This window comes from Drosophila suzukii, chromosome X (assembly GCF_043229965.1).
Source record: "Drosophila suzukii chromosome X, CBGP_Dsuzu_IsoJpt1.0, whole genome shotgun sequence".
NCBI lineage: Eukaryota > Metazoa > Arthropoda > Insecta > Diptera > Drosophilidae > Drosophila > Drosophila suzukii.
This window is the reverse complement of record NC_092084.1, coordinates 20,538,365-20,566,253: the sequence shown is the minus strand read 5'-3', so window position 1 is coordinate 20,566,253 and position 27,889 is coordinate 20,538,365. Positions and strand designations below refer to the sequence as shown.

General features: G+C 42.8%; 4 protein-coding genes across 5 annotated transcripts; all 4 read right to left on the bottom strand.

Annotated features, from left to right (window-relative positions):
- Positions 1-517: 517 nt before the first annotated feature.
- LOC108005181 (uncharacterized) lies at positions 518-4,264 on the bottom strand. The gene is made up of 3 exons (XM_036821201.3): positions 3,105-4,264; positions 1,477-2,437; positions 518-803 (listed from the first exon to the last, which is right to left on the bottom strand). The coding sequence occupies exons 1-3, from the start codon at positions 3,903-3,905 to the stop codon at positions 628-630; spliced, it is 1,938 nt and encodes a 645-aa protein (XP_036677096.2). The 5' UTR covers positions 3,906-4,264; the 3' UTR covers positions 518-627.
- A 1,864-nt stretch (positions 4,265-6,128) lies between these two features.
- Positions 6,129-8,135, bottom strand: Coq5 (ubiquinone biosynthesis protein COQ3, mitochondrial). Its single transcript, XM_017068366.4, has 3 exons — positions 7,864-8,135; positions 7,384-7,802; positions 6,129-6,563 (listed from the first exon to the last, which is right to left on the bottom strand). Exons 1-3 carry the CDS (start codon positions 8,057-8,059, stop codon positions 6,261-6,263), a joined length of 918 nt encoding a protein of 305 aa, XP_016923855.3. The 5' UTR covers positions 8,060-8,135; the 3' UTR covers positions 6,129-6,260.
- Positions 8,136-8,418: 283 nt separating this feature from the next.
- sno (strawberry notch) lies at positions 8,419-27,755 on the bottom strand. 2 transcript variants are annotated; one of them, XM_017068586.4, is made up of 13 exons: positions 27,194-27,755; positions 20,676-20,793; positions 17,029-17,463; positions 15,985-16,299; positions 13,553-14,023; positions 13,089-13,474; positions 12,617-13,023; positions 12,114-12,548; positions 10,851-12,051; positions 10,303-10,789; positions 10,091-10,229; positions 9,645-10,032; positions 8,419-9,517 (listed from the first exon to the last, which is right to left on the bottom strand). In XM_017068586.4, exons 1-13 carry the CDS (start codon positions 27,194-27,196, stop codon positions 9,287-9,289), a joined length of 5,016 nt encoding a protein of 1,671 aa, XP_016924075.2. In that variant the 5' UTR covers positions 27,197-27,755; the 3' UTR covers positions 8,419-9,286. The 2 variants fall into 2 exon arrangements, with proteins under 2 accessions (XP_016924075.2, XP_016924076.2); XM_017068587.4 differs by lacking the exon at positions 15,985-16,299 and having other exon boundaries at positions 27,194-27,754.
- Positions 14,619-15,641, bottom strand: LOC108005348 (uncharacterized). Its single transcript, XM_017068588.4, has one exon. It carries the CDS (start codon positions 15,508-15,510, stop codon positions 14,758-14,760), a length of 753 nt encoding a protein of 250 aa, XP_016924077.2. The 5' UTR covers positions 15,511-15,641; the 3' UTR covers positions 14,619-14,757.
- Positions 27,756-27,889: the final 134 nt, after the last annotated feature.

Sequence of the window (27,889 nt, the reverse complement as noted above, 5' to 3'; positions counted from 1 at the left end):
AACTCGTTGCTTAATTTGCAATCGATTGGCATCAAAACCAAAAAATTTTTAACTTTTCACATTTTTTGAAAAAAAGGACGATACAAACCCTTACAAAAAATGCGAAATTTGGTCAAAAAATAAATTTTCCTTAAAATGATTGGGATCGTTAGCATAGGTAGCAAGCTGCTCAAAACAGTCGATCTTTTTGCTGTTCGCCTTAATTTGGCTGAACTACGATTAAAAAGCTGGGTATAAAAAACGTATTTTTGACTAAAATGTAAATCTCCTATTTTTGACCAAAATCTGAATCCCATTTTTTCGCCCTAAAAATTTAGTTTTTTGGCTGCTATAACAAAAGTAATCGTTAGATGGAAGTTTTTAAATACACCTTGAAAAAAATAACCAACTGAGAAATTATGTTTTTAACCAATCTCCTATTCTGATTTTTCCCCAAAAACCCCGTAATGTCATGATTTTAATAAAACCAATGCCAAATATGGGTCCAAATTTCACAATTTTCCCTCGTCTTTGATAAATAGCTTATTTAATAATAACATAATTTACAATACAAGTATAATATAAATGAAAGAACGGTGAAAAAAAAACAAAAAAAATGTAAACAAGATCCCTAAGTTAGTGTTACAATCAGTAGTGGTGGTAGTTGTGGGCCTGGTGGTGCTGCTGCTGCGCCAAGTTGGCCTGGGCGAAGATGTGCTCCAGTTCCGCGTCGCTCAGCTGGTCGAAGATGCCGCCCTGGCTGCCGATTCCGGCACTGCTCGAACTCAGGGCCGAAGGCTGCGATCCCACGGGAGGCAGGTAGCCTGGTTAAATACGGGAGAAAAATGGGTGAGTAAATGGTGTTTTAATAAATATAAAAATATTTTGAATAATGTATTTTTGAACACTAGTAGGAAAGCTCGAGAAATGGAAACTATTTTTGAGTGTGAAAAAAATCCTACTGTTTTCCACTGCATACTTTTGGGCACCTCTTTAAGGGGCTTATAATCTCTTATAATTTTAAGAAGGGGTAGCAGGTAGCCTGCTTATAGGAAAGCTTAAAAAGTGAAAACTATTTTTGAATGTTAAAAAAACCTAAGATATATTTCACACGATCCAAATCTAAAGAAATTAAAATGTAAATTATAGAGTATTAGTGTATAATCCTAAACCTAAATTTTGCTAACCCCTATCCACTGCATACTTATGGGCACCTCTTTAAGGGGTTTATAATCTCTTATAATTTTAAAAAGATGGAGGTAAGAGTTTGACTAAATTTATAAAATTAATGAATAAAACGTTTAAAAGATTTTATGTGCCTAAATTAAAAAAATTAATGAAAACAACATTTAAGATTTCAAAAAAAATTTTTTTTTTTTAAGTAGAATGAATTTTAGGGGAGTTTTCCGGAAGTACGAAATTTTAGGAACTGACATAAATTCGGAATACGTTAGAAATTTTCTTGTAGAAAACCAGTATCTGTAGATTATATCTCACCTTCAGCTGGCGAACTTCCATAGGGCGGCTGCAGAGTGATCGAAGGGCGATTGGGCGAAGCTGGCGCGGATTCGGTGGGTGGCTGATAGAAGACCGGCTTCCATGGCTGCTGGCTGGGGGGTCGCTGGGGTGCCACCTCCGGGGGATTCTCCGCCTCCGGCGACTGGGGAATCTGCGGCGAGGCTATTCCCGTTCCCGATTCCGGCTGCACGGGCGTGGATCCCGGTAGCGGTACAATTCCACCGGGGAACTGTTGCTCCGGCTGGCCAAAAGTGGGTGGTTGCTGGGGCAGCGGCGGTTGGGGAGCAGAAGGGAAGAACTGATTGGTGGGCGGACTGGGGAAGGTGGGAACTGCCGGAACCGTTGGCACTGCAGGCACAGATGGAACCGACGGATTGGCCGGCGCCTGGGGGAACTGGGGAATCGGTGGGAACTGGGCAAATCCGGGGAACTGGGGTAATCCCGGAAATTGAGGAAATTGCGGTATGGCAGGAATCTGGGGAATCTGCGGAATTTGGGGAATTTGGGGAATCTGGGGCACTTCCGGGGCTTCGGGAGCAGCCGGAGTGGCCGGCTGGGCGGGCACAGCGGGTTGGGCGGGCACCGCTGGCTGGGCAGGCTGGAAGCTAAAGGTGGGGAACTGGGAGAACGGCGGCTGCTGAGGGAACTGGGGGATCACGGGAAGATCAACGGCTGGTGGTGCCGGAACCCCAAAAGCCACAGAGGGCTGGACGGGCTGGATGGGCTGTACGGGTTGTACTGGAGTAACTGGCTGCAGGGGTTGAACTGGTTGGACTGGGGTGACTGGCTGCAGGGGCTGAACGGGCTGGTACTGATGGGTCACAGGGTGAATGGGATGGATCGGCTGAAGATGTTGCACCGGTTGGATCGGCTGGATGGCCTGAACAGGCTGGACGGGCACAGCGGGAGCCGTTGGAGCAAAAGCCTGCACATAAGTTGGCTGCAATAAGGAAAACATACAAGAACATTTTAAAAAACAGGATCTATAAATGTTAGAAAATATTGATTAACTTCCTACATGCATATATTTGCATTAGGGTGGGCCAACAAATCGAATCTTATTCTCACTCTTTAGTATTAAATATGAATTCAAATAATAAGACATTGTTTGTTAAGATCTACCCATTGCGCGATGGTTTGAAATTGTTCCTAAAAATTACTCATACGCCACGTATGCCCTTTAGAAGTTAGTTAAAAATATAGTTCAAATTTTGTTGGGACAATTGTAAAAATAATGGAAGCCCAAAAAAACCAATAATTGGGTAAGATTAAAATGAACTTTTGATCGAGGGCAACAGTGCGTATGAATGATATACTTTGAAGATAATGCGCAGAACCTTAAACGCTTTTAAAGAAAAAAAAAAAAATATTTTGGTATGCCGAAAATGCCTTATAGCATGTTATATTAAAATATGAAATAATATATATTTAGAAAAAATTGAAAAATCTTTTGGCCAGGGGTGGGTATTGAACACGGTCTTTTTTTACCAAAAAAAAAAAAATTACTCAAAATTATAAAAAAGTATCTAATGAAAAGCCTTTTCAGCATCGCTAGGAACACAAAATATTCTTTGTATGTTAATATATTCTTATACAGCCTGACTCACCTGCACGGCGTGCACATGGGCGTGGGCGGGAGCATGGAAGTGCACTGGCTTCACGGCGGACTGGAAGACCACTGGCTTCTGCAGGTGCTGGTGCGGATAGTTGACGCTGTACGAGGACACGAGGGCGTTGCCGGGTCGCAGGACATACGAGGGCGGGGCCACGCCGGTGGACAAGGCGGTGGCCACGCCGGTGTTCAGGGCAGTGGCCACTCCGGCGGGAATGGCGCTAGCCACTCCGGCGGGCAGACCAGTGGGCAATCCGGTGGGTAATCCAGCGGGCAATCCGGCGGGAAGGGCTGCTCCCACAGCGGGCAGCAGGGCGCCGGGAGCCGGACCAAGAGCGGGCAGCAAACCGGAACCGGAAACCAGGGTAAGCGGCTTCACCGCTCCATGTCCTCCGTACTTGACAAAGTGGCGATGTGGAGGAACGGCGGCCAGGAAGGCACTTCCTCCGGGCAGCTGCAGGCTGTAGCCGTAGTGGGCGGCATATGTACGAGCGGGCCATTGGCCGTGCAAGTGGGCGTGGCCATGCAGAATGCCGCGCTTGTGCTTTCCGGTTGTGACCTCCACTTCCGTTTCCGGTTCGGTAACTTCAGCGGCTACAGAAGAACTCTCCGCCACGGTTTCCTGTGGTGGCGCCTCCTCCGAGGTCACTGTTATGGTGGGCGTAGTGCTGGCGGGGGGCGAGGCCGATCGACTGGTGTGCCGCAAACGTAAACCCGCCTCTGCTCTGGGGGCAACTAAGATTACGGCCAAGACCATCAGCAGATGGAGGCTCCTTGCAGTGGTCAAAAGATTCATCTTGTTTCTGTGGATGATGATGATGATGTTGCACTACTATATGTGTGTTATATCGTTTCGTGTTTAATCCGATTGCTGCGATCGCCGCCAAGAAAATGAAATGAACTTCCTTGGTCGCTGTTGTATTTATTAAGCGGACATCGCGGCACAGTGGAGTGGCCACCGTCGTCGGAAAGCACCCACTGTGCATACCAATCGCCGAATATTGGTGCTCGAGTGCTAGCAATGCACCGCAGATGGTGGCTCATCGGCATGGAGTACGGCAATTGGGCAGTTTATGACTTTTACGCCGCCATTTCACTTGCCGCAATCGAAGACCCCGCCACCTCCGAATCCCCTACCCTCTGGGCACCACCGATCCACCAATCCTCCTCCCATCACACACCACCCACCACCCACTCCACCCATCGAAGGCGTCACCTCATTATGCTTAGCCCTCTGACCACGCACTGTGGTTTCAACAATACAAATTAACTAATTTTATAGGGAATTTATAAAATAAATTCGTAATTCATATTTTCCTAAAATGCACAGTTCCATTTTATTAGGTTTTTAAACATTTCAAGTTTAAAAAATAAAGTATACTTTACATGTAAATTAAACAAAAAACATAAAACAAACCACAGATAAAGTCTTTACTATCGAAAAAAATATATATAAAGTGCTTTAAAGTCCCAGAATTTAGAGTTAAAATGTCAAATTTTTCCAAACTAGTAGAGACATTCAGGGATACCAGGAATAGAAATCACAAAAATTTGTTTCTGTACACAACTCACTCAACTGACTTATAGTTTTAGATAAATGAGTTTTAAAATAAAAATTATAATATTACACAATTTTTCAAAGCTGATCGTTAAATCAAACTAAAAATTTTTGGTATCCTGGGAATTGAAATGGACTTCAAGTAAATAAACCCAAACCTTAAATATTTGTTTGTTTTAAAAGTTTGAATTAAACAAAACAAAACATTATAATTACTATGTAATTAATGTACTATGTTCTTTATATTAAGATCCGTAAATCTGGTTTTTCAAAAATTGATATATCAGAGCCATACAATTTATAGAAAAGGTAGTACAATATAGAAATGTTGCCCTGCCAACTATTAAAAAAATCATTAAAATAAAATACATTTTTTAAATACCCTAGGAATTGAAGGCCATTCAAGTAAAAAAAACCTAAGCCTAAAATATTTGTTTGTTTTAAAAGTTTGAAATAATAAAAGAACATTATAAGTACAATGTATTTTACGAACAATGTCCATTAGATTAAGATTCGAAAATCTTGTTTTTAAAAAATTCATATTTCAGAGCCATACAATTCATAGAAAAGGTGACACAATATACAAATCTTGCCCTGTCAACTAATAAAACTGTACTCAATGAGTTAACAATAATGCTTACCTTAATTTGGCAGGTTGCCTGGCCCCGCTCCACTGTTCCCATTTGTTTGGAATCCACCTACGCATGCGCCGCACGTTTCCGCACGCACAAAACTTTTGCTTTCAATGGCCTGCATGTTCCGCATGTTTTTCTTCTTTTGTTTTTTATCGCCGGACTCTTTTCACTTTCGGCTGCCGGAGATGGTCGAAGGTTTATGATTTGGCTGCAATTTAGATACAAATCAAAAGTGTCGTCCGCTTACATAATCCGCCCAAGATGGGGCCATTGAAACCGCTCTAATCAGGCGCCGGGTGAAAGCATAATTGTAATAAAAGCAAAGCAAAGCAGACCATCGACAATCATCAATTACCAATTAGCATGGCACGGTCAATTATTTTGATGGCATTTCAATGCTATTATTTGGTTTTCGTTAAAATTCAGCATTCACACGCATAAATTTCACCTGCACCACATATATCTGCTGGTGAACTGAACCCATAGATACATAGTGCTGGTGCTGCATTATATCACACACTAAACGTAAATGAACTTTCGATTAGCCTACATTGATTTTCACTTTTTTTGGAAATTGCGCACGGGGTGTTTGGAATTTCAATCGTTCCACTCAATCAAAACCTGGTACAGTTCGGTGCTTTTTGGCTATCATATCGCCCGGTCATCTAAGTGGGTCTGGCACACAATCCTCAAGGTCTTTCCCAGGCCTTGCCGCCGGAGATGTCATCAATTCGTTGCTGGGCTTTTTGGCACATGTAATACATATATTTGACAAAGAGCCACATAAACCTCAAAATGTAAACACACAGAAATAAAAGCCGCCAGAAAAGCTTGTTCAATTCGATGCTTTATGACCTGCCCGACGTGAGCAGCATGGGGAAAAGCGAAAAACCAAAAGAGGGTAAGCCCCATCTAAGGGGGTTTCTCAATCGCCAACAACGGAGATCATCCGTGGATCTCACAGCTTGAAGCCGGAATGAATGCTGACGACGCCGAAGGTGAGGTTCTCGTAGGTCACCTGATCGAATCCCGCCTGCTCGATCATCCGCTTGAACTGCTCCTGCTTGGGGAACCGCCGGATGCTCTCCACTAGGTACTGGTACGCCTGCCACTGGCCAGCCAGCAGCTGACCCATCGGCGGGATCACCTGGAAGGAGTACTGGTCGTAAAGCCACTGCATCGTCTCGTTGGTCAGGTGGCTGAACTCCAGGCACATGAAGCGTCCGCCTGGCTGCAGCACTCGATACGCCTCGGAAAGAACCTGAAAAGAGTTATAATAAGGTCTGTTTTAAACACTAGATAACAAAAATATTTGCCCATATAACTTAAGAGTATCTAAACTAACTAAAACAATACCTATTTGCATTTACATCTCAAGAAAAAATAGTCGAGTCAGTAAAAACTTAACATTGAGTTAAGATTTTAATCATATTATTGCTTATAAGCTGGGAAATCTTAACCAATCATTGGTTTTAGCACCAATTTTAGGATCATAAGAATAATACATGTATATATTAAAAAATTTGTAAAATTGTTATGCATCTTATTCTCCCTGTATCGTCTAATACTTTTTACCGACTGTTGAATAACGAACAATATATGATCAAGTAACAATAGGAAATTTACAATATCGTTTAAAAGTTTCTTTAGCATATGCCCTTCAACGCACCCTAAGTGTGTATCTTTTTAAAGGAGTATTCCCTTATAGAACACATAGATTATTCAATTTAATATTTTGTAGCAAAGCGACTTACATGATGGCATAGCTATTAAAATTAGTGTTATTATGTAAAGGACATATATCTAGCATTCTACTGATTTTGTTTGTTGATAGCTAAGAGCTAACATAAACCTTCTATATTTTTAGAAGAGCATTGCCTTTTAGAATACAGCTTGCTCAACTTAATATTTCTTAGTAACGACTAATATGTTGAAATTCTATTAAAACTAGTGATTTCTTGTGAAGGACATATGTAGCTTTCCGATGAACTTGATATCAAAGAATTAACTAAGAAGCTCTATCCCCTTTAAGAACATGCTGTGGGCTTATAGAAGCTGTACATCTGTGGAGTTTCCCGTACCTTGTCCACATGCGTGCAGTTCCTGATGCCAAAGGCAATGGTGTAGGCACTGAAGCTCTCGTCCTGGAAGGGCAGCTTCTCGGCATCGGCGCACTGCCAGGCGACGGTGCAGTTGGACAGCCGGTCGGAGGTCAATCCCAGCCGCTTGGCCCGCTCCTCACCGACGTCTAGCATGTGCTGATTAATGTCCGACACGGTGACATGGCTGCCACGCTGCTGGGGATTGGGCTGGTTGGCCAGGTAGCGCAGGTAGCGAAAGCTGATGTCTCCGGTGCCGCCGGCCATGTCCAGAAGGCGCATCCCGTGCGTGGGACCCAGTCGCTCCACGAACACATCCTTCCACACGCGATGGATGCCCAGGGACATGGCATCGTTCATCATGTCATAGGAGTTGGCCACCTGTTCGAAGACCTCGTGCACTGGCAAAGGAAAGAGGGTGAGTCTTCGTTGTCCATGCATTGGCCTGCGATAACCACTCACCCTTTTGCTCCTTTTCACTTTCCCTGACCGTCTGGAAGCCAAAATGCGTGGTTTGCTCTGATCCGGAAGTGGAATCCGTGCCTTTCGGCTTCTCCGCTCCAGAACCTGTGGATTCCCGGGCCGATTGCGCTGCTGTCCGGGTGTGGACGAATCTCCTGGCCAGGGACAGCAGACGGGTACTCCTCGTGCCCTGCATTTCGGCGATTTGATTGCGATTTCCCTTAAGAATATATTATGAAATAACAAAAATACAGAACAGCCGGTTAGTGATGGGAGTTCTGCGGCCATATGTTAGCCTATCGATTTGTCAATCGAATTTCGATACGTCATCACCAACCAATAATCCGATTTCGATAGTACCGCCTAATTTAAACTTTGAAAATAATTTTATTGTTTTAAATAGTCAAATTCAGATTTTCCAATAATTTTGTTAATAAAATCAGGATTCGGTTTTTGCATAATTTTTTCGTTATCAAAAATGAAGCCGCTTAAACACCAAAATTTCCATAATGTATATTAGCAGTATGTTTAACCCCTTATAAATTGATATACAACTTTCGTTTAATCCGCACATTTATATTTATTAATTGTACGTATGCTTGCACAATTCAGATGAGTTTCCATCTAACATATTTATTCCGCGATCTCTTATCCTATCTTCAGATGCCTCTCAATGTCTGTTGGTTTTAACTTAAGATTAGTCATTACAAGTAAATATCTAATTACAATTTTTGTTTGATTAAAAAAAATGCCTTAGCTCGGGGGTTTCGCTTTGCTGCGCTGCGCTGCAGCCATCGAAAGGTGCTTAAAAATGTTACATTAAAAACAATTTAAAAAACGTGTATATATATATATAGTAATAATAATAAATAGTTTACAAAATGTGGCGGTTCGCTGTGTTTAACTTAATCGTAACTAAAATTAATCTTTAAATCATTGAGAAAAGTCCATTTATAAGCGTTTTCATTTCGTTCTTTATATATCATCATATCATCTTTCCGTTGCGCGGGTGTCTGTATGAGAGTGTGGTTCTTTATGAGCTATGACGAGCCAAAGTCTGATTTATATCATGGATGGGGTGGTATGGTATGTACGTGCGTTTGGGTTGTACATGGTTAAGTCTATTTAAAATTAGGAAAAAAAAAATGTTGGTTTCTCAAGCGTTTGCTGCTATCCGGGAGCCTTATAATTCATGTCCTTTCACACATATGCTACGTATTTAAGTTTATCTATAGTAGTATTTATATATTTATATATATATATATATATTATGTTAAAGCCTATCATGCTGCACATGCTCCCTAACCATCCGCTGTGGATTCAATATTGCTTGGCCTTGATTTGGAAGATACGGGGGGATAGCGGTCTCAAAAGGGTAGCCATAACAAAATCACACAACTAGATCTCCAGTGCCCCTACACACTTAGTAGTTGAACTCCTCCTGCTTCTCCGAATCGCTGCGCAGATCGGCCACCAACGGCTCGAAGCAGGACTTGGGTATCAGGGTGCCCACAATCTTCTCACCCTCGGTCGTCTTCATGCGTATCACTTGCATCTTGCTATTGGAACGTGTATTCAGTATGTGCTCCACGCGTCCCCAAACGGAAAGCACGGAGCCCGCCAAAACATGGTACAACCGCTGACGCAATCCCACCTGAAAATGCAAAAAAGAAACGCTCGGTTAGAGATGTAAATATCTTAAAGGAAATCCTACCAAACAGTTTAATACATGAGTGCTTAGAAGCAGATTAAAGAACCCCCTTCCTGAACCCACTACTCACCTCACAGTCGTTGCCCAGGCTGACATTTCTGCAGTTGCCGTTCCAGTAGGCGTGCGAACAGGTGTTCACCGACGCATCGTACTGTTCCGTCCAGTGCGGCTCCGCCTCCTCGCTGGCCACCTTACGATACTTCTTCTCCAGCTCGAAGAGTGATTCGTGGCGCACCTGGAGACCGGTGTTCGGCCGGTAGATCTGGCACATGATCTCCTTTTTGCTGCGCGACTTTTTTTTCTTGCTGCTACCGTCCGAGTCGGTGGTGCTGCTCGTCGAACTGCTATTGCGTGCAGGCTGGTGCTCCAAGATCACCACCATGATGGCGGTTCGCTTCTGGTTGCGCAGCTGGTGGGACAGGTAGAAGCCCTCGTTCTCGTTGAACAAATCGGCATATCTGCAGGGTATGCGGGTTAATACAAAGTTCATATTCCCAGACATATTAGTTAACTTACTTATCGATGGCCTCCTGCCAGATCATGCCACGCTCCACTCGAACCGTGTGCATCTCTGTGGGCGCCACTCCGGTCGCATGTTTGCGCACAAACCGAATGAGTCGGCAGCGGGTCACATTCTCGCCGGCAGCTCCCAGATCTGTTGAAAAAGAAGTTTATATATAAGATTACAAGTTGTCAGGTTTATGAGGGACTCACTGATCAACACTTACCCACAATGCCCAGGTCAAAGCGACCGCCGCGTTTCGCCTGCTGGATAATTGCCGTCATGGTGTCCGTGAAGTACTTGAACAAACGATTCTGCAGGTCCACCGGACAGCCGAGAATGCGATTGAGAAACTTTGATATGTTGTTGTAGTCCTTGTCCAGACTCAGCACACCCGGATGGCTCTCGCTATTCACGATGATGCCCACACCGACCAGGGCTCCAGCGATGTCCTTGAAGAACTCGCCGCTGTAATCCGTGGGCGGTGGCACCAGCGGCGACTCGTAACCCATTATGGTTCGCATCACCGTCTCCAGAGCCTGGCGACCGTATTTGTTGTCTATATTAAACTGGGAGAGATCGCGTGTCTCCGTGGCCCTGCGATCGCCATGGGTGAGCGCTCCCAGCGATTCCAGACGCTTGGCCACAGTGGAGGCGAAACGCCTTTCACCAGCCAAATCCGAGATGAGGAAGATGTACTCGGGCGCATTTACCTGATCGAAAATATTTAATAAGTATGCGGAAAACCAAAGGATATATTTATACTAAGCCCACCTGATTGGATCGATGGGTACGACCAAACTGCTGGATGGCTCTGTCGGCGGACCAGGGCAACTCCAAGGTGATGTGGACACGCCGCCGCTGATTGAAGACCCTCCGATCACTCTGCAGGGAAATACCACTGGATGCCGCCTCCGAGATGATCGCCACATCCTTCTGGCCGTCCATGAAACGCTGCTTTTCCGTGATGTTCAGCGTTTCCAGCGGGACATCCGATTCCGTTCTGGACTCGTATTGGATGTTACCGTCATCGGTTTGCACTACACGACCCCGTCGACCTGTCATCTCGGCCACGTTGTCCGGACCACCCAGTTCGTCGATCAGTTGATCCAGGGTGTTTGGCGGCAGTCGGGAACCGAGGCGCTCGATCTTGCGTAACAGCTCCTCTTTCATTGTGCAGGCTCGCTCGATTGCATCTTTGGGCGGGGGACCGTAGTTCAGCTTGACACCATTCACGCCCACGGGCGTAACTGTGCCCTTGAGCTCCTGCTTCTTCTGCAGCAGATCCTGGATCTTGTCCTGCGTAGAGAGCTGTGACTTGCGACTCTTGGCCGCATTCAGAGCGGCTACCACTGTGGCGGACATCGCGCTGCCACTGGGATCAGTGGCAGCTGAACTGGACGCCGATGAGGTGGCCTCCTTCTTGCCCTTCTCCTTCTTCACCTTTTTCTTGGTTTTCTTCTGGGTCTTCTTGGTGGACTTCTTGCTGCGCGCATTCACCCAGGGATCGATATCGCTGTCGCTGCCGCTGAAGAAGGGATTGAAATCCGAACTGGCATCGCTGGCCACGCTCCGTCGGTCGCTGTCCACGTCGTGATCTTCGTCGTCCTCATCCTCGTCATCCATGTCGCTCCTGAAGTCTTCATCACTATTCGCCTCATCGCTGTCGCTGTTGGAGTTGGCAGCGTCCCGCTTCCGATTGCGTTTCCTGTCCGTATCCTCATCGTCGCTGTCGCTATATTGCCAGGATCCACTGCGCTTCTTCTTCTTGGTCTTGCCACCCGCGGAGGATCCGTTGTCATTGTTATTACTTCCCTTTCGCTTGGCAGCCGCTGTTGTGCTATTGCTATTAGTACCCAAGCTGGAGGTGGAGTCGGCGATGGAGGGTGTCTCGTCGTAGAGGCCAAGGATGCGGTTGATGCGATTGCGATCGGGTGCCGGGAAATGACGCTCCACGAAGGACTGGAAGACACCCCTGCGAATAGAAGAAGACTTGTGTTATATAATATTTAACAGAAGGCGTTCAAGACCACTTACTTAGCCGTAGATACAAAGTCGGTGAGCTCGCCATCGTCCTTCTCCAGCTGATCCAATGTGCGCGCCTCGCCGGTGGACTGCAGACCGATGACCACACACTTGCCGTACTTTATGGACTCGCGCGCCACCAGCACAGCATGGTTCACCTTGGCGGCGATGCAGAGGTACTTGAAGAAGCGCTGATGCGAGGACCAGAACTGGCCCCACATTGTCTTCTTCATGCGGCTCTCGGCATCGATCAGTTCGGCCGCCTCGGTGAACTTCTGCATGGCCTCCACCCAGAGCTCCACGGACTGATCGTAGATCTTGCGAAAGTCCTTGGAGAGCGGCACCTCCTCGATCTTGAAGCTGACGCCCTTGAAGCTCAGTTGGCGGGCAATGTACATGCCGCGCAGTTTCATGTCCATGGCCACGATTTCCATTGCGCCCACACCGCTGAAAATATACATAGAGAGGAATATGTAAGAAAAGGATTTAAATAGACTTTGATTAAATTAGCCTACCGTCTTTCCACGGCGGTGATAAAGTCGTTGAAGTTGCCAAAGGCCGTGCCCTGTCCCCAGAGACCCAGTCGCACCATGTAGGCCATGTTCTTGGGCTCGGAGGCACCCGTTGCAGATGCGTAGACCACTCGCGCCTTGGGCAACTTATTCTGCAGCTCCAGCACGGTCTGACCCGTCTTTGTCGGCTTGCCAGAGCCGACGGGACACAGATTCTTGGCCTTGTGACACTCGTCGAAGATGATCAGACCCTCGAAGTCCTCGCCGCACCATTGCAGCAGCTGGCGGAATCGCGATCGGTACTTGCCCGTCTTGTTGTTGGACTCTCCGATCAGCGCGGAATACGTGCTGAAGATCACGCCGCGCTTGCAGTTGTTATTCACATCAGAGCTGATCTTGGCGTACTTGAACTGCAGATACAAAGATATACAATGTGTAAGCGAGCTGCTGAGCAATGGATACACTAGTTACCCACCTTGTTGAGGGCATGGACATCGATGCGCGTGGCTCCGATGTCGCTGAGATCCCGCTCGGCATCGTACTTGAGATCATTGGACACGGATATCCACAGCGCCTTCTTGCGGCCCTTCAGATAGTTCTCGTAGATGATGCCGGCGATTGTGCGACCCTTGCCCACACCAGCGCCATCTCCGATCAGGAAACCAGCCCGACTTCCGTCCGGAAGCAGGTGATCGTGCGCCTGGGAGGCGTACGTAATGGACTCCAGCTGCAGGGCACTAAGATGTCCGCTGTTTATCGTCTCGTGGGGCAGGGACAACTTGTAGTAGACATCGCAGGGCTCCACGGAGCTCAGCGAGGCTGTCTCCACCACGGCATCTGGATGCTTCTTGCCCAGTTTCACTGTGGGATGGGAAAAACAGCTTGTTAGTCGGCGATCTCAAGTGTAATAGTAATCACTGCAGGTGGGGAGACACTTACATTTGGCGGGCCAGTAGTCGGCATAGGTCTCGGCCACGCCCATCTCCTCGTAGTCGACCTCATCCTCCTCCTGCTGGACATAGGCGGCCGCCGAGGCTTGGGCCGCCGCCGCCGCTGCTGCTGCTGCAGCGCCACTGGTCACCATGTGTGAGCTGGGATTCATCTTTTGCATGGGCGACGGAGACGGCGGTGCTCGTTGCATTGAACTCATGAGCAGCTGGAATACATTGTTCGGTATGCCGCTGGTCAGGTATTGCGGATTCATGGCGATCAGCTTCTGCACGGCCTCCAACATCGAGAGGTTGCCCTTCACTCCGGCTGCAGTTGCTCCGCCGGCAGATCCTCCTCCTACTCCTCCTCCGCCGCTTGCTGCTGTCGTGGCAATCGGTGGCTTCTGGTTGTTACCGATTCCACCTGGATTTCCGGCCATCTTGATGGCTCGAATGGGTGGTACTCCGCCCCCATAACTCACTGGAAGGTAAAGGGATTCGGGTTGGTTGTGATTTTTGCGGCGGATTGTTTGGATAATGATGTGGTTAGTTGATATATAGTTTGTATATATATATATATATATGACACCGGAGTGAGTGAGAGGTGTAGGTGCGGGAAGACATCGATTGGAAAGAGACAGAGGAACAGAGGCAGATGTGGGAGAAAGAGAGAAAGAGCTTTGTTAGTTAGTAATTAACAAGGATGGCATTACTTTTCAGTATCACTAGAGACTAAGAAATCTACGGATTCCACCGATCTATTTAATCTACACAAGTTTCGTTTGGGGTGTACCACATTTTCTTAACACTCACTCTGATTTAACACACTTTATAAAATCAGTTACAAAATGTTGCTTTATGGAAACATTAACTGAAAATATACAAGATTTCCTCCAACAGACATACATTGAAATCCATATTTCAACAATCATTCACACAAACCTAACGAGACTGTCAATAAATTTATAGTTTTTAGGGGTTATACAAGTAAAAGTCCCTTTTTTTAGTTGTAACAACTTGAAAATGGACGTATATCCCAAAATCTCTGATCCCCACATTATTAATAGACGATTGAATTCCTCCCAACCTTTTGTATTTTCAACTGAGGTGAACTACAAGAAAACAATACATTAACTATAGCTCAGCTACCAATCGATCAGCATAAGAACGGGTGAAATATTGAAAGGAAAACATTCGACATTTCCTTCCAGTAGGTCAGACGTAAAACGGAGCTGGATCGATTGGTCGATGGATGGGACCTCTGGGCTCCGTAATTGGCCGACGGGAACGTGGCCAGTAGCGATTGTTGCGGTTGAGATGCAGGGAGAAGAGCGACTTCTTGAGCAGCACCAGGTTGACCTCGAACTGGGCACGCTCGCGTTCCCGGTAGAGGCGCCTTTCCTGGGTTTCGGGGATCTGAGCACCGCCATCTCTGCGCTGTATCTTGCAACGCCTGCGTTCGTTTACCACCGGTAGCTCCCTTTCGCTGACAGCCTGGCCGGTACAGCGTGGATTCCGGAAGATGACAGCAACGGTGACAGCGGTAGTGCCCTGCCACTCCGGCTTCTCATCTGCGTCCGAAGATGGGCTCGCCACCGGCAAGCCGCTCGTCGCCTGGAGTAGCTTGCCGACCACCGCCTGCTTTCTTGTTCCCTCGTCCAGTTGGAGTTTGAAGACCGGTTGCAGGTTCTCCACCCGTAGCAATAGTCGACGCACCAAATCCGCAATCTCCTTGAGATCTCCACCAGCATTGCTCTCCAGTTTGGGCAACAGGTCCCTCTCGAGAATGCGCTCCACCCGCAGCAGCGCCTCCGAGTGAATACTGTAGAAGTCCTTCATGGCCTCGGCCACCTTCAGGTGGATCTCCCGCTGCACTTGCTTCCAATTCGCCTGGCTCAGAGAAGGCGTGGGTCTTGGGTTCGTAGCTTCCGGTCCCAGTGGCTTTGGCTCAGCTCTTTTGTCCTCCATCGCAACGAAATCACAAAAAAAAACTACAACTTTTGTACCACTACAAATTTGAAATTTTGACTCTTTTTTTTTGGGTTTTTTGAAATTGTACGTTACGTTGTTCTCTTTTTTTTTTTTTCTTTAGATGTGTTCACCTTCCTGCATGTTATCGGATTGAGGTTTGGATACGTAAACCCTCGAAATGTAAGACGTACGCCTACTGTTTAGCTGCTATTTTAGTTTCTAAACTTTACTATGAAGACCTGATTGGAAGTATTTCTTAATAACAAAAGTTTTTTAACCTTCAGATCTACAGATCTTTAGATACGACTCTCTACAATCTTACCTTTGGACCTATTAAATATATAGAACAATTTCCTCAACACACACAACCATAATTCACACACTTTGCAAACACACACTCAAATATTACTTTTTGGTTTTGAAACTAAAGGAGCTTTTTTTCTTGGTTGTTACCAACATTAATCGACTTACTCTGCGCCAATAAAGACGCGGCCATATTGAAATTTGCGGCAGAGGCTGAGGTGGACGCCGCCGCTCCGCCAAAGAAATTGCCACCGGGATTGGGATTGCCGCCCGGAGGCGAGCTCCTCACCGAATTGGCGGCTGTGGACGGCGGCGGAGGCGGTGGGGCGCTGCTACCCTTGGCGGCCACGTAGGCGGCCAGGTTCATCAGTTCGTTGGTGCTGAGGCTGTTCAAGTAGCTGCTGGTGGACCCAACGGCCCCACCACCGGACGACCCGGTCGTCCCAGCATTGCCGCTGCTCCTGGCCGCTGGACTGCCCATGGCTAATGGACCACGATGTCCAGGAGGAAATCGGAGGTAACAAAACAAACAGAAGCCACAAAACAAAACAAAAAAAAAAAGGAAGGAAGAACGGATTCCCAATTCCAAAAGAACAGAACATAAACCATACGAAATGGGTTGGGGGGAATTATTATATATATTTTGGTTGGGATAGATAAGTCGTGGGAAAATCAAGAAAAGCAAGAGATACAGTGTGATTAAGTGAAGAAATAGAGAAAGATAAAGGAAGAGAACAACACAAGCAGCATTAATTAGTGTGATCACAGCAATCTCTATAAAGCCAAAAAGCCAGTGCTGCCAACTTTTATTAATTTCTCAAAGATGTAGTACGTCCTAAGTATATATAAAACATATCTTAGTATTTTTTACTTGGTATTATTTTGTTTAAAAACAATGGTTTTCCTGTTTTGAAGGATTTCTAACTTATTTATTTTGGTAATAGCTGTAAAAAGTGCTCAACAATATAATACTAGTTTTCATTTATTTTCTTAATAAGCTTAAATATATGTTTATAGGTCTTTTGTATTATTTTGAGATATGTATAGATATAGAATATAGATATTACTCATTTATTAAAGCTATTCTTGACTAGTTTTATTTGAGTAAGTTTTTTTTAGAGAATTGGCAACACTGCTGTAAATATTATTGCGTTTTTCACTTTCGCCTGTGTGCTGTAGTTTTGTATTACATCAAAAAAAACTTGAACTTACCCGTTATTGCGTTATTCAGTTTCTTTGGCATATTGTTAAGGTTATTCTCTAGTGGTGATACTTTTCTTATCGGTATCGCTGTGATCTTTCCGCCCAGTGCCACGCCTCCAAGCGTTGGCGTACCGCCCCCTGTTATTGGCTTTGCTGCTGCTGTTGTGATTATCTTTCGCACAGCGGTGTTGGTGTTGGTGTTGTTGTTGCCGTTGCTATTGCTGTTGTTGCTACTGTTAACGCTGGTAATTATGGTGTTGTTGTTGTTATTATTATTGTTGTTGATCCGCAACAACGATATTGGCTTGATATTGTTAAAGGTCTTAACAATTTTGGATACACTTATGGGTATGGGTGTAACACCCTTGGTAACCACGCCCACTCCGCTCCCACTTCGGATATTTTGGGCGTACGTAACAGCGGTATTTAAATCGCGACCACCACCTAAAAAGAAGAAATAGAAACAAATTAAATATGGAAAGTTTTGATAGGTCTTATAATATATTTCAAGGTTCTTAAGTTTCCTATTTTATTTTCAATAGGTTTAGAAAATATTACCATTTTTTAATAAGAACTTCAAATATTCCTATAAATCAAAAATATCTTTCACATATTACTCTTTAACTAGAAAAAACAATTTACATTACCATATTTTTATTTAAACCACATGGTCAGTGAGCTTAAATTGAATCATTACTACCTTATAATCACTACCTTGTTCACAGAAGCACGTGATTCCCCACTTAACCTTTTTTTGTGTGCGAATACTTGATGAAATTTATACACATTAACCCCCCACCAATTGATATGCTTCGAAGGCTTCTGAGATTCCCCATGTGTGCTGCACAAATTGCAGACATACCCAAACCCAGAGCACGGCACCACCCTCATTTAAGGTAAATATCTAATTAATGAGCAAAGACAGAAGTACATACGCTGGATCTAAGTATGTGCAAGGCTTCTATGTGCCACATAAGAGGGGAAAGGTCATGTGGCTGATACATAATCATAATTATATGTGTGCAGATAGGCATACAACACATGGACAGATAGATTTGCGCACATACATTTGACCATATATACTGGACGTGTAAGGAAATCGTAATGCGTTAATGCCTGTAATTCCCCGGAACGCCCACCAGATGGACGTCGCGGTCAAGATGATGGCAACAAATCCACACGGAATGCCCAGGACTCAGATCCAGGCATTACCACGAAAAACGCATTGTGCATGTGTACAATGTACATACATGTGAATCAACAATTGACCAAGCCAAAATGTACATAACCAATATGAAATTGGAATCATATACATGATAATTATATGTTGAAGGGAATTTAACATTAATATGTCCTTGGTACTGCAACCACAGCTATCAAAAGCACACAAATTCCTTAGTTTATATCAATTTGGATATCGTAATAGGATATAACGATAATAAATCAGAGTAATAATATAGGAATTTAGTTTGGAATCATATACAAGATAATTATATGATGAAGGGAATTGAACAACAATATTTCCTCGGTACTGCAATCATAGCTGTCAAAAGGTCTCAATGAGAAGTTATTTACCATGTATCGATATCAATATCATAATACAAAATCATAGGAATTTTAACAAATTATTGTCATGTAAAACTCAAAAATTCTTCACATTTTTTCTCATATATTTGTGAACTTATAATTATAATCACTTGAAGATTCTTATATTTTTTCGATAAGTTATCGAAGAAAAAACCCTCCTTAAGACTATGTGATAAAAACCAAAATCATATGCTATCTTGCTTAAACTAGACAGTTAAAATAGACAATTTTACTATAGTATATCATATCATTTCGGATTTTAACACAAAAAACAAAAATCAAATGTCATCTTGTTTAAACTAGACAGTTAAAATATACAGTTTTTACTATAGTATCATATGATTTTCGGAAAAACGTATAACTTTTTCCTCAAACTGAAAACAATTTGAAAACTCGGTGAATTGCGACTAACAACTCAATTATTCAATATGGATTTGTTATTCTCACTGTCTACACACCTGTCAGGGAACTCGTACCCCTTTTCACACTCGCGAAACCCTCGATAGGAACTACAAGTTGCTTTCTTAATAATTGACGATATTATTACAGTTCTTCCTTTTGTTCAAGGACTTCATAACTTGGCCTTCGATTATTGACGACTGACCGATGGGGAATGGCAATCGAGTTTAATAATTTACCGCGAGATGTCCAGTCCACGGTTAATGACGCACAGAGCCACCGGCTCCTCCCGGATAAGGCCATATAATCGGGGCTATGTGCAGGGAGGCAGGAGGAGGAACCCTCGCCTTATATGAGTGACGCACAATGACGAAAATATAAGCACATATGTGCGCATATATTATTCCCATATAGGCCGTTGTATATACAAATATATATACACCGATATCTAGCAGATCTGAGGCAAACAGAGCTCGAAGCCGGACAGGACATCCTTGGACTCCTGGACAGGTGTGCACCTGCATATGTCTCCAGCGGAATGGGGCAGGGTAATTTCATTAATGTTTCAGTGGTCTAATGCAAGCGGCGTTTTAATTAATGGTGGTTAGATAGCGAATCAATTGCTTGGGTGGGCCTCAAGGGATGGGCACAAGATTTCCAGCCAAGTTGGCATAACTCATTAGGGGCAATACGAAGGAGATTGTTTGCAGGGGGGTTCTATAAAGGCATGGGTCCATATGAAATTCCTTTGATTAGTTAATCATATATTAGTAAGAAATTCCAATATTATTAATATTACGAACTTGTTGATTAAGTTAAGAAGTCTTTGAATGTTTAAGCAGAAAATAAGAAGTGATAACAACGTTAAGTTTGGGTTCAGAACCCACTTCTTTTTATCCAAAGATATAAAATTCAGAAGGGACAACAACAAAAACAGTCTAACTATATTTATAATAAGTCTCTCATTTATTGAGATAACCGCAAAGTGGGCTTTCAAGTAAAGGTAATGCGATATTTAATCTCTCGACTTTATTAGAATAACGATTTTATTCAGTTAGACAATATAACCAAGTCAAAATCGAAAGAACTTTGAAATAAACGCAAAATGCCTGCCACAAGCTAAGTGAGATATCCTAACTATTTTAGGAACTAAAGGGAAATATTTATCTAGCATTGGTCATTTGGAATGTGCTCGGAAACTTTACTTGTTCTGTATAGTTGATTGAAACGCCAACTGAATAAGTTATTCCTTGCCAAAGGAACTCCACCTCAAAACAGCCAGTTGCCTGCTTTCAGCTCAAAACCCCCAAACCCTTCAGTAGGTGGAGTTCTTCACCCACTTCTTTCCCATTTTTGAACGAAAATCCCTCCGTCAGGGAGGCCAAAAAACTATGTAAACTTCCCACTTGGCTCTAAAACTACAGCCTGTATGAAAGTAAGGCCCCCAGAGTCTCACTCCGCCCACAACAATGGGGCTACCTATAAAATTGTTGTCTAAACAATAGAGAACCGAGTGCCGTGCTGCTGCCACCACCATTCCACTTTTCCTCCTTCAGCCAAATCCCTTTCGAAATGAACCCACTTTTCAGCATTCAGCATTTACTGCAGGCGAAAATCCTTGGCTTCGGCTTTAAAGCATCGAAAATGATATGCAAAATGCCAAGACTCACCGGGTACTTCTATTTGATCTGGATCCTCGTCATCGTCGAAATCGGAACCCGAATCTTCCTCTTCAAAATTATCATCGTCGTCATCGGCGTCTAACAACGTTTTCCTTTTTTTCGATGTCTGTAAATAGTGAGAATTACGGAAATATAAGTTAAAGGTTTTAGTAACAAGCAAATAATATATTTTTAAATCAGGCTAATGTGTTTTAACATGTAATTCTATACATTTAACTTGTTTTAATTGAGTGACACACCTTTAAACACGAATAATTAAGTAATTAAAATATGCAAAGATGGTAAAAACCTGTATTTCAACATAAATTTTAACCTCTTATTATAATTATTAAAATACCACAATATATGATCATAATTATCTGGAGTTTTTTTATTATCTGTTTATCTTTTTTACCAGTATTTATTTATTTATTTAGCCTAGACTTAAGTCCACATAAATTTCTTTTAGTGCACCACATAAAACCACGACATCGCGAATTAAAATCGATAGTTTCATAGTTTCTGGGTTCAGATAAAAAGCAAACACTCCAAAAAAAATTCCACTAAAATTTCAGGGGGATTCGCACAAAAAAAAACAGCTGAAAAACACACACACATAGAAAAACAACGAAAACGAAACGAAAACAAAGATGAAAAATGACACAGAAAGCATTGAAAAAACGCATTTATTTTCATAGCACACTTTTGAGGGCAAACGAATGAGCGGGGGACTTCCCCGATTGTTTAGAAAAAACGGCACAAAAAGCACGAGCAAAAAAATGCGCACGCCGCGCTCAAAAAAAATATAGGGGAAACCCCCGAAAAGCAAACAAGAGGAAAAAAAATATACATAAAGGCAAGGAAAGTGAGGGGGCCATAAAAAAATATATATAGGGGGAAGCACACTCACAGAGTTTCGGTGGAAAATCGCAAGACCAGCGGTCAGATGCTTTTCATCGCCGGTGCGATGAGGTTCTGCGGATTCCTGAGATCTGGAGAACCAAGGACAATCTCTTTTTGTCCACACAAATGATGGCCACTATTTTTCAGAGTTCGGAAATTGTGCGACTGGTTCGGTGCTCGTGTGGGAGCCAACTACCCAAAAACCTCGGCCGGAGTTCGAAGACCGGAGTTGTTGTCGAGCGAGCAGCCACGGGCCACTTTGCCTGCCACTTTGCCAGCTTGGAATACCCCCAAAAAGCAGCCCAAAATGGAAATTTCAGCTACCCAGTCACCCAGCGAGCACATCCCACATCCCACATCCAGCCGGGCTGCAATTTTTCGGCGGCCAGCGAAAGGGGAGCGGGTTAAACGGGGTTACCAACGGGTTAAGCAGGGTGTTATGGGTGTTATGCTCGTTATGGGGTGGGTTTTTTGGCCAACATCTCTCTACGGTCAGGACGACGAAGGGCAAGCCAGAACAGAGAATGGAGAATGGAGAACGGAGAACCGAGAACGGAGAACATAGAACTGGGAACAGGCCGATAAACAAACGCGAGAGGCCCACCCCTTGTCACCCCCTTAATGCTAAGTACACTGTGGGTTAAGGTGGACTCAACATGTCCTAATTATTTTTCATTATCCTGCGTTTCATTCTAATTTAATTAATTTATGTTATTTTTTCTTCAAATATTTATTTCTTTTTAAGAAATCCACATCGATGTTTAACCTTTAACTACCGTATAGTACACACAAAAAAAACTTTAAGGTAAAATATACCCATATAATAATTAAATGGTCCCAGCCCATCCAAATGTCTATTTGACTAACGAAGTAGTTACTCTTCCAACAACGAAATAAATACAACTAACCATTTTTTGGTAAGTTTACTATTAATTATTAACAAAGCAAAAATATATTACACATCACTATTTTTAAAAGTTTTTTAACCTTTTTTACAGTTAAGACACCAGATGTATTGGTCAATTTCACCCATACAATTTTTTTGTGTGTATCAATATTAAAGAAATTTAGAATAAGACAGGTTGTTTCTTTAAATATTAATCTTTTATATTAATAAATTTGTTAAATATGTCTACCAAAATATTTTAAAAGTTTTCCCTAATGGCTTATTACTTTTATGTTATTTTATTTAGATGATTATATTCATTATCATGTGTGTGCAAAAAGATAAACTGAATTTACAGAAACACATCTAGTCTACTAAATTGACTTTATAATGAATACACTGGTTGAATAATTTCGAGAACTCCCTTTTTTTCAAATACCATTGCTGCAGACCACAGTGCTCCACTTTGGCCCGGAAAAGGGGTTGGCATTTTCCCACCCCCACTCCACTTCCACACCCACCTCCACACGCCTCGTGGAAATTCAACGAAGTAGCAGCAACAAAATGTTTGGCATGCAGAGATACGAAGTTGTCTACTTTATGCGGAATATGCATGTGTTTCCTGCTCCCAGAAATACCCCATACCCCATACACCCCTTCACCTTCGGCAACCCTACCAACCACCCAACCACCCCCTCGACCCCTTTGAACAAAAGGGTTTTGGCTCAGTTGGCAGATGAAAGAGGACAAGGGGTTGGCCAGGAGGTTAGGGGAGGTTCAAAATTGGAGGACAGGAGGAGCAGCAATCTGTAGCGCATGCACAGCAATTAGAGCAAGACAGACTGCTGTGGATGTGGATTCGGATGTGGATGTGGGCATGTCCTTGGGGGAGAAAGGAGGGCGGAAAGGGGGCCGGAGGGTGGCGACGGGTCTGGTTGGCTCGTTCGCTGGCTATATGCGTCCATATATACCTTGTACCGCTGTGTACTCCGGGATCAAGCAACTGGCGAGGGACTTAACCCAAAAGCAGCGCAAACAGAACGAGCCGAACCTAATGGATGCAGTGAACACAGTGAGCCCTCGCTAAGAACAACCTTCAAAGCAGACCCTTCACTAAGCGAAATAAAATCTACTTGGGTGCTGAATTAATTCCGAATACATAGATCATATATTTGAATCTTACTTACATGTATGTAAGGAAACAAATAATAGATCTAATTTATTTTTATATTATTATAATTTAAATACTAATATAATAGATTTAAAAACCTAATATATAAACCTTATTTAAGTTTTTCAAAGTTGATAAACATTTTGTTTCAAATCGACATAGTCTGTATTATTTTAGTGCAACATTTAGAAAACATTTTTACCTAGGTATATCGCTTTAAAATTATTTAAAATATTATAAAATATATTAATTCTAAGCTTTAACATCATTTTTAATTTTTTCATGAATAAAATGATAATTTTTTAATATAATTTATATTTAGATATTGTTTAATAAGCTCAGAAACTTAAATGTATCCTAAATGACATCTTTTAAATCCTTTCCAATTGAGTTTTCAAGGGAAAATTAATGTTTACTCCCACATAAAGCCCAGCTCTTCACATCTACACCCACTCAAATCCATTTATAGATTGCAACATTTTTGTTGACACACAAAATAAAATCAAAACGAATGACCTTGCAACAAGGGAAATGTTGGAAATCTCTGCCCAAAAACATGTGTTTTTAAACACACCCCCACACCACCCACTCACACAAAAAGCAACATCAACATGTTGATGCCGAAAAAAAAAATAGATGATACGAAAAAAAAAATAACCCTTATAGAAGGGGGTTGGCGAATTTAAAAATAAAAACAAAAGGTGCGGATAAAAGCGCACAAAAAAGGACACAAACAAAGGGAAAATGGAATAAAACGTGAAAAATGTTACAAAATGAGGGGAGAAAATCAGCTTTTGAAGGGACCAGGGAGTTGGCAATTCGAAGTTGACCAGGCCGAGAAAGGCTGAAAGGCGCAGGCGCCAAAAAAGATGGAATGCAGTGGCCAAAGCGGAAATGGCGATAAATAACACGGCTCGAAGGACCACTCGCCCACCCCCCAATCAGAAAGGCCCAGAATTGCAGCAGAGGACAGGCAGCGCAGCTTGTGGGAGGGGCAATTCGCTTTTCCCTAGATGCATTTCCCGGATGCAGCTGCAGTAGCTGCAGAGCTACAGTGAAGACCCCTTGCAGGGGAATCCCCCAAAAAAGTGGGAGTACATGTCACCGGTTCGAGTCCCGACTAGGTGTTGCTCACTCCTCTGTGGTTGCCGTCACCGCTGAGCAACAAGTGACAAGGACAACGAGAAAAAATAGGGGAAGAAATGATAATGGATGAATAAGGTCATTAGTTTTGGTGTTTTTTAATGGAACTCCTTTGAACTCAGGGCTGTAGATTGTTTTAAACTAGACCATGAAATATAAAAAAGTATTTACATATATCCTTGCATAAGGGCGTAATGGGATCAATTCGATGCAAGACATGCTATATTTAAAGTACCCTTAAAAACTGACCTTGATACTTTTTATAATGTGAAACCTACACAGCTTTTAAGGAAATTTAGTAAGTACACCTTTTATATATTTTCGATAAGCTTTAAAAAAAACTATACCAAGAAAGAACGCTATAGTCAAGTGCCTTGACTATTAGATACAGGGAACGCAAAGGAGATTGAGATATAGAGAGAATGGAGATACAAAATCTTAAAATATGTGGGCGCCAGACTGATTTTCGCGATATAGAAGTTAGAGTAGTCGTGGCAATCCAATACATTTCTGTTTTGGACGATTTGCGGACGTGGATCATTAAAATAACAAACTGACGCTGAATCAGCAGCTAAGGAATCTATGTATATAAGAAATCTCAACCCTTAAGCTCTTAAAGTTTCTGAGAACAGCGTTAGCACGGACAGACGGACACGGCTAGATCGACTCGGCTATATATACTAAATGTGTATTTATATATTCTTTATAAGTCGGAAACGCTTCCTCCTACCTCTCACAAACTTTTCCATAAGTACAATATACCCTTTTACCTTTTGCGGGTATTTATAATTTTCAATTTTTAAAAATCTATTTGAGTTTTTAAGTTTATTTATATGCCTTTTTATTTCCTAGTGGTAGGTCTGCTATAGGTTTTAAACTGAGGAAATCTATCCTATCCATTTTTATTTTAAAAACCTACATTCAGTTAACCACAAAAACTTGGAGACTTTAAAAAACAATGTTAAAAATATAAAATAAAGTAAAGTCATCCGATATTGATAAGCTATGGAATGCGATTTGAAGTTTAGACAAAACGGATATATTCTGTTTTTTTTTATCATTGGGTCACAAACTTGTGTTTAAATGTACAATACAAAAGAATTACAAAGTTAAACTAACAAAAGATATACATACATATATATGTACATTTCTATAAGGAAATATTAGGTTGGACCCTTGAAAAATCTTTGCGTCTCAATCTTTAAAACTCAACAGTAACAATATTACAAAAATAAAAGGTTGTTCCTTTAAAATCGAATGTTAAGTACATAATTTGGTATTCCATAAACTTAAAAATTTATTATTTTCGGTCAGCTGTTTACCAGCTGTTCCATACAAACTCTATTTAAGCAATTCCACGATCGAGTGCTTTTCAAATTGTGGGAAACCAAAGTTGTCAACTTAATTATTTAAAAAATTGGAGTATATTTTCAGTGTTTCTTACTTTACTCATAATTAAATTATAAATGTTTTTTAGAACCCAAAAATTAACAACTATGTAAACAAAGCTGTTTGAAAATGTATACTTAAATAATAATAATGATAGGTATTAAAAAAAATATAATGTTTTAATAATTTATATTTAACAAAGTAAGTTGAAGTTCATGAAGTTTAAATGCCATAGGTGTTTCAAAAACCGGAATAGACTAAAGATAATCAACATTTAATCAAAGCAATAAGTACATACAAATATGCAAATTATAGACTTTAAAAGTTTTGATAATTCTGAAAACAGTTCCGCCCCCAAAAAGGCATTTTCAACTAATATCTTAATGATGCACAATTCCGCCCACCTCCCCCCGCTTAGTATTAACCCACATGTTGCCCCCGAGTCGCATGGCCTTAACCCTAACCTAGCGCAACTTTGTCGACTGAATTCGCTTAACTCGTGTGCGGAACAGAAAAAAAAAACGCCGAACGTGTGCGGGAGAGAGAGGGAGCTAGCGAAGAGGAAAAAGAGAGGGAGGGCAAAACACATGGTTCCAGGCCACGCGAAAATGCGAAGCGAAATGCGTCCTTAGAAGTATCTCGAAATAACAACAAAAACCAAAAAAATGAAAACCGAAACAACAACAAGGTGCAGCGGAAGGTGAGCGAGTGTGGGTGGATGGGTGGTGGGGTAGCAGAGAGTGGAAGTGGGAGAGGGAGAGGTAAGCGCGAAGGCAACAAAAAGAAAAACAATTATTGAATGAGTTGCCTCTTCTTCTTCCTCTCATTATTCTCCTTCTTCTTCCGCTTCTGCAGGCGCTTTGTTTTTGTTTAATGCGTGTGGGTGAGTGTCCCTGTGTGGGTATGCGTGTGCGTGTGTGTGTGTGTGTGTGTGGAAAATGGCAAAATTTAGCAACAAAGAAATTGTATTAAGTCATGCCAGCCGCAACAACAACGCCAGCTGCGGCGGTGGCAACAACAAACAAACAAACTTACCATTTTGAAGCTCCAATTGCTAACTGTTGTTTGTCACTCCAATTTTTGCCGTTGTCTTTTAACCACAAAAAATAAGCAACAGACCGCGCGCACACACGCGTTTTCCCCGTCTTTTGTTTGTTTGTTTGTTTTTTCGGTGTTTTCCTTTTTTCTAGTTCAAAAGGCTACTCTTTCGCGGAGCCGTCAGCGGAAACGGAACGATCGTGCGGCCAGCCAGTCAGCAAATGCAGCGAAAAAAAAAGAATATATACTCCGCAATAAGTGTTTTCAACGCGTTAGATGTTGTTGTTGCCCGATAATGCCCGTCGTTGTTGTTGTTGCTCGCCGTATGTGTGCATGTGTGCGTGCGTGTGTGTGTTGGTGCACGCGGTGATTCACTTTGAAGTTCGCTTCTTCTAATATTTCGGATGTTGTTGCATCGCACAATCACTGCACTCGACGCAAACAACACTCGGAATCGGAATCAAGGAGGAAGGAAACGAGAACGAGAAGGAAGCGAGGAAGCCGAAAACACACGTAACATGCCAACTATCGCCAGCACTTCGAGATGCCAACTAGATAGAGCTGGAAAAACATCGATTGGCGCTTGAACAAATTGATTACTTTGCCGATGTTACTGCGATGAGTATCTGTGTGGCACTCTAGGTGGCGTGTTTTCCCCTAAAATAACTAAAAGTATTGAAGTAATAAATGCTT

Bases quoted from the DNA above. Each gene is read 5' to 3' on its own strand.
- LOC108005348 (XM_017068588.4), bottom strand. From the start codon at position 15,510: ATGGAGGACAAAAGAGCTGAGCCAAAGCCACTGGGACCGGAAGCTACG.
- Coq5 (XM_017068366.4), bottom strand. From the start codon at position 8,059: ATGCAGGGCACGAGGAGTACCCGTCTGCTGTCCCTGGCCAGGAGATTC. The intron at 7,803-7,863 runs GTGAGTGGTTAT...TTCCTTTGCCAG, and splicing joins AAGTGAAAAGGAGCAAAAGG to TGCACGAGGTCTTCGAACAG. The intron at 6,564-7,383 runs GTACGGGAAACT...AACTCTTTTCAG, and splicing joins ACTGCACGCATGTGGACAAG to GTTCTTTCCGAGGCGTATCG.
- sno (XM_017068586.4), bottom strand. The intron at 16,300-17,028 runs GTAAGTTCAAGT...GTGGTCCATTAG, and splicing joins ACTGAATAACGCAATAACGG to CCATGGGCAGTCCAGCGGCC. The intron at 9,518-9,644 runs GTGAGTAGTGGG...TTGCATTTTCAG, and splicing joins GCCTGGGCAACGACTGTGAG to GTGGGATTGCGTCAGCGGTT.
- LOC108005181 (XM_036821201.3), bottom strand. From the start codon at position 3,905: ATGAATCTTTTGACCACTGCAAGGAGCCTCCATCTGCTGATGGTCTTG. The intron at 2,438-3,104 runs GTGAGTCAGGCT...TCCTTATTGCAG, and splicing joins CCCATGTGCACGCCGTGCAG to CCAACTTATGTGCAGGCTTT. The intron at 804-1,476 runs GTGAGATATAAT...GTATTTAACCAG, and splicing joins TGGAAGTTCGCCAGCTGAAG to GCTACCTGCCTCCCGTGGGA.